We start from the raw sequence: 9,609 nt of genomic DNA, 5'->3' as shown, positions 1-9,609 counted from the left end.
CTTGCTGCGTTTCCTGGACTTGTGTGGCTATTTCCTTTCCCATGTTAGGGAAGTTTTCGACTATATATAATCTCTTCAAATATTTTCTCTCTCTTCTCCTTCTGGGACCCCTATAATGTGAATGTCATTGCGTTTGTTTGTTTATTTATTTATTTATGGCTGCGTTGGGTCTTCATTGCTGTGAGCGGGTTCTCATTGTGGTGGCTTCTGTTGTTGCGGAGCATGGGCTCTAGGCGCGCGGGCTTCAGTAGCTGTGGCCCGAAGGCTCTAGGGCACAGGCTCAGTAGTTTTGGCGCACAGGCTTAGTTGCTCCACGGCATGTGGGATCTTCCCGGACCAGGGATTGAACCCGTGTCTCCTGCTTTGGCAGGCGGATTCTTAACCACTGCACCACCAGGGAAGCCATCGTTGCGTTTAATGTTGTCCCAGAGGTCTCTTAGGCTGTCTTAATTTTTTTTCATTCTTTATTCTGTTCCACAGCAGTGAATTCCACCATTCTGTCTTCCAGGTCACTTATCCGTTCTTCTGCCTCAGTTATTCTGCTATTGATTCCTTCTAGTGTAGTTTTCATTTCAGTTATTGTATTGTTCATCTCTGTTTGTTTGTTCTTTAATTCTTCTAGGTCTTTGTTAAACATTTCTTGCATCTTCTCGATCTTTGCTTCCATTGCTTTTCCAAGGTCCTGGATCATCTTATCATTATTCTGAATTCTTTTTCTGGAAGGTTGCCTATCTCCACTTCATTTGGTTGTTTTTCTGGGGTTTTCTCTTGTTCCTTCATCTGGTACATAGCCCTCTGCCTTTTCATCTTGTCTATCTTTCTGTGAATGTGGTTTTTGTTCCACAGGCTGCAGGATTGTAGTTCTTCTTGCTTCTGCTCTCTGCCCACTGGTGGATGAGGCTATCTAAGAGGCTTGATGAGAGGGACTCCTAAGTGTGCCCTTGAATCCAGGCAGAATCCTTCATGAGCTAGAGGCTGAATTCAACTGGCAAACCAAAGAAGAAAGTCCAAAGGGAGACGAAACTACTGAGACCATTCTGACCTGATTGATGGCAGCAGCTGCTACGTACTGCTCTCGAGGCAAAAGCCTCAGAGGTTCTCATGGTGACATGTAAAAGACAACTCAGACAACTGTAGACATGCATAATCTTTAGTATGGCCATGCTCCTAACAATTTACACACATTGCCCAGCACTTCATTCAAGATCACGTATATTCTTCAAGGGCTAATTATAAATAACAGCCACTATTTATTAAGCATTTATTATGTGCCAGGCACTGTGCTGGTGCTCTTCATATACAACTTTAATTAATCCTCATGATCCTATAAAATAGAAACTATATTTATAGATAGGAAACTTGTATCCAAGATTAAGTAGTAAATAGCAGAAGGCAGAATTAGCCACAGGCCTATAGGGCTCAGGCCTGTGTTCTGAACCCCCATTTGCTATGCTGTTTCAAGACCCGGAGGCCCTGTGTCCTCATCTTTGCTTAGGAGGCCAGTGATGGCGTAGATGTCATCCTGGTCCCTGGGCCGCTGCTCCAAGCTCATCACCTCTCTTGGGTCTCCAATGCAGGGTGGTACTGAGGCTCTGAAACACTGAGTCCTTCAAGCATGATGGAGAGAGCTGCTTTATTAAATGACGTCCTCAGGGATGGTCAACCCTCCTAGAGGAGGAGTATCTTTCCAACTACCTTGCTTCCAACTTCAATCTCCAATTGCTTTTTGTCACAGCTTGCTTTCTTTCCTTCATACTAATAGAACAGTTAAGACAATTCTATCCATTTTGTTTTATTTGTTAAACTGCTAAAAAGTCATTGGGGAAAACATAAACAAAAAATAAAATCGACAGATTTAAATATCAATGAAATCAAATCCACTTTTCATTCCTACACTGTTATGTGCCTAAAATGATCATCTCAGGGTAAGCCACCCAGGACCCCCGAGCTGTATGGGAAACATCACTCACAGCACCAGCTTCGTCAGGGCACAACAGGTGTGCACTGACATGAACCCTGGTTGGTGGGAAGGGAGCAGAGCGAGGAGAGAGAGTACAGTGGAGCCAATGCCTAAGGGTTGCTTTCATTTGACAGTGAACATGGTGGAGGGAGCCACTTACTGGTGACCATGCAGAACATGCCTTCTGCAGTTCATGGGGAGGCTGCATGGGGTACAGGCTTTGAAGTTCGGCTTCCTTGCCCCTGCGTGTGTTCAGATCCTCCCCACTGACTTGTGTGCTGGTAAGAGACCACAGATAATGCAAAGCAGAGCACATCACCATACCAGGATCACTACAAGGACAAGGACAGACAGACAAACCAACCAGGAATGTCACTCTGAAGAAGCAAAGCAGAAGGAAATCCAGAAAAATAAAGTGAAAGGAAAAGGAAGCATCCCTTTGTTCTCCATCAGCTGGTGGCTTTCTGTCCTCCAAAGTCAAGACTTCAGTTGCTTTTCTTTCTTCTTCCTCTTCTTCTGTTTTAAAGAGTTTGGACACAGTTCCTAGGATAGTTCGTGGTTTCAGCTCTTGATAGAAAACTCAAACGTTAAAATGAAATCAATCTCTAGAGGGCTGGGAAGAGAGTAAGCCCAGTATTGCCTTACAACTAAAATTTAAGCTTGTTTTGATACCAAATGTGTGCTTCCAAATGTACGGTGGGTGCAGTGGGTGGGTGGTGGTTTGTGGAACCCACCACCGAAGTGTAGCAGCAGGGCAGAAATATGAGCAAAAATACAGAACCCTCTCTGCTGCAGAGCCTGCAAAATGAGAAAACAGGAAGCTCTGTTCAAGAGGACGGGAAGAGACTAAAATTCTCACAACGTCAATGAGGTGGCCAGTGGAGTCAATGTGACATGGGGGCTCTCAAAGGCACACTTGCAGGAATGGAAGGGGGTTAAAGCTTCAAGTAGAAACAAAATGTATTTTAAATACTTAAATATTGATAAATATTTACTTTAGGTGCTCCTGAGGGTTTAAAAAAATATTTTGTCTCATTTTCCTCAGTGAATTTTAAGACAAAATTGGCATCATGTCAAAACCAGAGTTGTGGTTAAATCTGATCTGACTGAAGCATCCATGGCGCTGTGGAAATGGTCACCTCAGCTGAGACGCCTGAAGTTCCACTGCATGGGGCGGCTTCACAAGGGCCCGAGGAGACAATCACCTTGACTATGTTGAGTCACTCTCCCAAGACACACGACCACAATGCCCAGGAGCCACCAGGACCAACACCACCAGGTGCGGAAGAGGCAGATTTTTCTTAAAGAGCTGTAAACAGACCGTCTGGTTCCAAGTGGCGTGGGTAATACTGGGATGCCACGGAGTCCCGAGGAGCCAGGTTACTTTCTAAGAGAATCATCATCTCTGTTGCCTGCCTACTTGGGGAAAGTAGAAGGAATCAACAAGTTAACAGCTGGCTTAGGAAGGCCACAGGACAAAAGGAAAGATTACAAAGTTGAGATTCTGAACTTTCAGGCTTCCAAATACTTTATACTTAAGTAGGAACTGAGTTTGGAGGCACTGTCCATGCACAAATGCAATGTCATAAACAAGGTTCAGCAATAGCAGTAATGCCAAAATTGCTGATCTTCTAGGCTAGCTTTCTCTTGTGAATAAGGACCCCCACATGATCAAACAGTCTTTGCCAAAGAAGGACTGGCAACAGGCCCAGAGCAGAGAGTCTGGAAAGCTAAGTGCTGAGCTCCGAGCAGTTGGACACCACAGTAAGTAGGCACATGGTAGTTTCCTCATCTAAGGGAGCACATAGAGCAGTTTCTGGAACACATACCCCTCCCCATGAGCTGGCCCTTTCCTGGGCTTGGCACCAGGGGCGCTTTCCCACCAAGACCACATTGTAGAGCTAATGGCTAGGGGAAAGGATTTAACATGACGTTAACAGGAGAAAACAGACTTATCAGACAGACTGCTAAGAGCTGGCTGAGAGCCAGGACCCAGGGCCAGCTGTAGCAGGCTTGCGCTTGGGAAATGCTAACAAGAAAAAGGGGAGTGTGGGGATGAGAAATGCAGTGCTTTGAAATTTAAACCCTAAAGGCAAAATAAAAATCCTCTTTCTACTGATGAGAAATCACCAAAAAAATCCACACTTAAGTGGTGCCAATGTCTCCTATGTCCAGGCCATGGTTTAGAGACTGGTAACTTGTAATTCCCTGTGTCAACCAAAAAAAATGCTCTGGTTGGTTATACCTTATCTCAGAAATGACATGAAAGTAAAAACCCAAGCCTTGTTTGGGTGACAGGTAAACAAGACAATGACAAAGAAGGAGCTGCTCCCCAGGTCAGCCACGCATCAAAGAGGCCAAGCACATGATATTCAACCCAATCACCAGTCAATAGCCAGGCAGAAAAATGCATGTCACGAACAAGGGCAAAAATCATTTCTAGAAGGAACTGCTATTGGGATTCTCTCCCAAGATCAATTTCCACATTCTATAAACATGGATGGGTGTGTCCAATGTGCTTTGGAAATGAAAAGAAGCCCGTAAGGTAAAACAGTATCTTTTGATGCTTCAATGATTTCTCATGATACTGGCATCTCAGAATTCCCTACTGGTCCCCTAGTGACACCAGAAAAAGGATTCCAGAAATATTTCTAAGAGATTTCTCTGGGCACCCAAGCTTAATAAAGGAAAGTGCGAAAGGTTTTAGGGCTTAAAAAAACCCACATATTAAAGAAAAAGAGGGAGGGAGGGGTGGGGAGGGAAGGAGGAAGGGAGGAAGGAGGGAAGAAAAGCAGCCTATAAATAGAAAAGGCAGCCTCTGAGGATCAGGTTTTAAGGGAAAGAAAAAGAGAACAAATGTGGTTTTTGGCAACTGCAACGAAATATGATTGTCAGAAAATTCCACAATCAGACACCAGAATGTTTTCTGAAACATGGAGAGAGCAAAGACCAATGGACACTAGGTGTTTCTGCATAAACTTTGTTTCACGATGATCCCGGCACACAAATGTGGAAAAAAATCCCTTGTTGGGTAACTTTCCTCAGTCACAAAGAGCAGAATAGGGCCAGGCATAGGGCATTACTGCAAAGAGGAGTTTTCACAGGTCCTCTGCGGGCGGGGCAGGGCGGGGAGAAGAACAGTTTTCTACAGGTTACTTTTACCCTGCCAGCCCCTGAGGCATGGGAATCTGAAACCTCTAGTCGTGCGTCTTACACATGCCCTTTCTTTTCCTAACTCTAAGAAGGCCAAATAAGATTTACAGGTGGCTCTTCAGTTTCTTTAGGAAGGTTCTGGTATTAATCTATTCCCTAAATTCTTGGTCTAGTTATCAGCAAAGTAGAAAAAGGCAGCACAGCCTCTGCTAAAACACAGCAACAATTTTATCGGAACCAGGACGGAGATCTCTCCCTCTTTGTAAACAGAGTTGGCTATATAATATATATTTATATAATTCTTTTCTTAATGGAGATTTGATCCCAGCCCGGAGTGAGTGAGGTTGGGAATTGGGGTTTGGTTTATGAGAGTAATTTTGTCCTTTGTTTTCTCAATTCTCAGTCCAAAGGCTTGCACGCTGGAAAATTCCACATTAAAAGCCACCGGCAGGGAAAGGGCTCCAGAACAGATTATCTCTTCGCCCGCACGAAGTACAAGGCGTTTGTTTTTGGATAGTACTTCACATTCTGCTTCTTGTCCATGAGTCCCCCAAAGATGATGAGCTCACCCCGGCCTTGCACCACTGTATGCAGGCTGGTTTCGGGAGGCCCAACCACAGAACTGCTGTTAAATACTTTCCACTTGACTCGCCCCTTCTCCTTGGTGTCTTTAATGTCCAGCACGTACATCTGCATGGGCTTGCAGTTCATACTCTGGTACAAGGGTTTGCCAACGTTTAGGGACTGTGGAGGGTGGTGGCCCAGGCGCCGGGCAATGGGAGGTAAGGAATGTCCATCTCCTTGGGCAGGCCCTGGGCGGGGAACGGGCACTGTTTCTCCACTGCTCAGGTTCTGGCTCCCAGGGGAGCCTGGAGAAGACCCCAGAGGAGGACTTAGTGCTGCGGAGGCTGGGGGGCCTTTGGACGACATTGCTTTGACGGCTTCTAGGCTCCGACGCAGGGCACCTGGGGAAACGGCTCCCGCAAGGGCACTGGCCACGTGCGGCGGGGTATGCACACCATTTGTCTGTTCAGGAGGGTGTCTCAAACTTCCCCCAACTGTTCTGTTGTCCACACCATCCATATGACTGCTACTGGAAGCAGGTTTTGGATCCCAGTTCAGATCCATTGATCCTAATCTTAGATCTTTCTGATCTGGTAGTGACCCTCGTCGGGGGGCCAAAGAAAGTCCCATTTTTAGGTCATATCCTTCAGTGGTAGATGGAGTGCTAGGAGATACAGCCTGTACAGGGCTGTCCAAGGAAGAGCCGCCTACAGCTGCTGGTCCTGGAGATAAATTCCCACCATTGAGGATGGGAGAGCCATCTCCTCTGGCTGGGGAAAGGCTTCCTTCTCGGGAACTTGAGGGGGTCTGTCTTTGCGCTCTGGGCCTCAGTGTTCCCCAGCGGCCGTTAACACAGGGAGCTTCATCCATACTCCTTACCGGAGACTGAGAGCGGTATTCTCGAGGTTCGGGAACTAGGGCTGGAGGAGTGGCACTGATAGGTGATGGGCGAGAGTTCAAACTGGGGCTGAGTGGGGCTCGCCCACTAGGAGCCTGGCTGAAGACCACCACGCACTGCCCTACCTGGAAGACAAAAAACCTGTGCTCAGTTCTGATCATTCATTTAACCATCAAACATTTTATCATGAGCATCTGGGATGTGCCACGTGTTTTGTAGGTACCTGAGATGTAGAGATGAAAAGAATGCAGTCTGCCCTCTAGGCTAGATGTGGGGATAGACATGGGAACAATTTGTTGCTACAGGGAGACATGTGCTACCATTTGAATTATCTCTACAGAATAGGGGTAGAGTGGAGGAAGGAATCAAGTATTTGTTTGGGGGACCCTGGGGCAAGTTTTAGAGACAAAGAGATGCTTAAAGCTGGGGCTTAAAGGATAAGTGGGGCCCATGTTAAGTTTTTCCATCTAGTGGCTCATGTATGTGAGAAATACCCAAAAAGCTACGGTCAATGTCCACCTCTTTTGTGACATCAAGGGGTTTTCAATTTCCATACAAAGTTGCTTGGAAATCTGATGAGTTAATCTGGCTATAGAATTTAGGACCTCTCCTTCTGCTGGCCTGTCAGTTCCCTACTTACTCGGCAAGCTGGATGGCACCACAGTTCTGGGGCCCCATGGTCTTCATTTTCTACCTTGAGTGGTTGCCAGGCCCAGGGACCTGAGTGCATGTGCAACAACCAAGCATCCTTGAACAGCTGTAAGAGAAGCACCAACAACAGGACTCAGGTGTGGTACATGTTACAAAACACATACACACACAGAGCTGGAATCTCAAAGTTGTGCTGTCTGTCATAGAGTGCGTGAATTCTTCAGAAAGAATAGCAAAATCTCTAGCCATTCCTTCATTCATATATTACCACTGGTCTGGCACACGAAATTGTACTTGTGACCCCATGAATCAATTTTAAGTGGTTTTGAACTTTGCCTGTGGTTTTATGTGTGCGTGTGTATCTGTGTGTGTGTACACTGATGGAAAGGGTAGATAATACATATCCAGAACGTCTGAATCTGCCATGTGAACTCTGGCCATTATCCACCTGCTTTTCTGTCCCACCCCTCCTTGAAAAAATGACAGCAGCAAACCTCATAGCCCAAAGACTAAGTGGGAGTTAGGAAGACTTTAGATATGAATATTCAATAGACGAATGTCTCTGATGAAAAGCTTCCCCCTGCAAAAAGAGAGTGAAGAAAAAGGCCAGAAAATACAAAGGCTACATACCCAAAGTGGAAAAGGTATTTTCTAAATAAAAATGCTACAGAAATGGCCTTGTACACTTTTACAAGACGAGACAGGGGAAGCAAGTTTTGAATACTTAGCAGCATGTGCATGGGAACGCCATACCAGCAATACTCACAGCATTGGGACCGCCACACCCTCCAAGGATTAAAATAGTTGCATCATCTATGACAATCTGGGGAGAGGAAGAAATTTAAAATAAACCTACAAAGACACAGGCATCTGACCTCCTATACTTCAGTGGTAAATGAAAATAGTCTACTCAGCTCCCAAATGAGAGTATTCTATTTACCATAAGATCTCCATTACCCAAACCATGTCAATTCTGATCCTTGTAAACAAATTACTGATGATTCACCTGAATGGATTCTTTGTTGATCAAATATTATTAACACGAGAGTGCCAACCACATAAAATGCAGGGTTCTCTTGAAAAATATAAAAGCAAAGTAAATGCTTTCAGGAGAGGCATAATATAAAGCCAACAAAAATAATTATAACCCATTAGAAGTTGAAAAATAAATACCAGCAAAAAAGAATGATAAATTCTCTTTGGCTTATGTATGTTGGCATCTTACCTGACTCCCTCCTCCCTCTCCTGTCCTAACTGAAAGATGCTACAGTGTTTGCTGAATAGTTATTTTAATTTCTGAGCACCTGAGATTGGCCACCTCGAGGATGAGGACTAGGGCCGGAGATGTTCGGCTTGGACCACGCCCACTGCTCGAGGTCAAGGACCCAGACATCGTTGCTCCTATAAGACAAGGACAAAAGAATGAAGCAGTTGGGAGCTCTCAGGGACCACAAGAACTGCTATAAATGAAGTTACATTCATAAGGATGCCCCCCAAAAGTGCCATGCTCATAGTTAGCACTCAACTATATTTTTCTTCCCCTCTTCTCCCTGGAAAGGAGACCTTCAAACCTTTGCTCTTTCCATTGACCCATAAGGCCTCATTTGAGTCATGTCTGTAGCCAAACAATAATACCTAAAGTAAGAGTTAATTAATTGGTGATAGCAGGAAATAGATACTAGTCATGATATAGTCTTTCAAAAGCAAAACCCACAAGGAAGAGAAAAAAATTATTCAAAAGGCAGTTCCATCATTGTCCAGGAGATTAAGATTTATTGACTTTGGCTACAAAAGGTAATTTCACCATGGCTAATGAAAGCTGCAGTTTTATCAAGGACAAATTGGCATCTCCAACCCTCAATGGACCAGTATGGCAAGGACAGACTCCTAAGTGGCAGTCTCTATTTTACGGTCCCCTCTCTATGGTCATTTATTCACACATAGGAACACAGGAGTAAGAGCTCCAATACCTAAAGCCCTAAACCCGCTCATCTGGAGGGCAGAGTTCACATTGTCTACTCCACACTGTTTTAAAATAAGAAGATGGAAGGTACCCTAAGGGGGAACAGGGTTGGATCTGGAATGGTTTTATTGCTGACGGCTCATCAACTTCCATTTCAAAGCACAGGGGAAATGACCACTACTGCTCCTAATGCCAAAGCAGATACCTAGTGATTCAGACAGACTGCTCTGGGTCTGGCCTGAGCTGGCCAGTTGTGGCCAGAGGTGGAGGACAGTGGGCAGGGAGAACCACCTCACAGAGGATGTCAGGCTTGACACAGTTTTCTTGCTCCTACCCATTCCCTCAATCCATCCTATTTGGAGAGTGAACCATTTCCACCTGTCCTGTCAATCTACCTCTCTCCTTCTCTAAAGCCCCAAG

General features: G+C 45.2%; 1 protein-coding gene across 5 annotated transcripts in view; it reads right to left on the bottom strand.

Annotated features, from left to right (window-relative positions):
* Positions 1-1,136: 1,136 nt before the first annotated feature.
* Positions 1,137-9,609, bottom strand: part of FBXO42 (F-box protein 42) — an 88,798-nt gene continuing 80,325 nt past the window's right edge. For 4 of the 5 annotated variants that reach the window (XM_082416558.1, XM_082416556.1, XM_082416557.1 and 1 more), the window contains 4 exons: positions 8,531-8,627; positions 7,993-8,049; positions 7,216-7,332; positions 1,137-6,700 (listed from right to left, as the gene is read on the bottom strand). In XM_082416558.1, the coding sequence (XP_082272684.1) occupies positions 5,585-6,700; positions 7,216-7,332; positions 7,993-8,049; positions 8,531-8,627 (1,387 nt within the window). In that variant the 3' untranslated portion in view covers positions 1,137-5,584. The remainder of the gene's footprint in view (positions 6,701-7,215; positions 7,333-7,992; positions 8,050-8,530; positions 8,628-9,609) is intronic. The other variant, XM_082416560.1, reaches the window with a different exon arrangement.

This window comes from Balaenoptera physalus, assembly GCF_965194825.1.
Source record: "Balaenoptera physalus genome assembly, chromosome: 1".
NCBI lineage: Eukaryota > Metazoa > Chordata > Mammalia > Artiodactyla > Balaenopteridae > Balaenoptera > Balaenoptera physalus.
The sequence above is the reverse complement of the archived record's forward strand: the minus strand, read 5'-3'. Positions and strand labels throughout refer to the sequence as shown.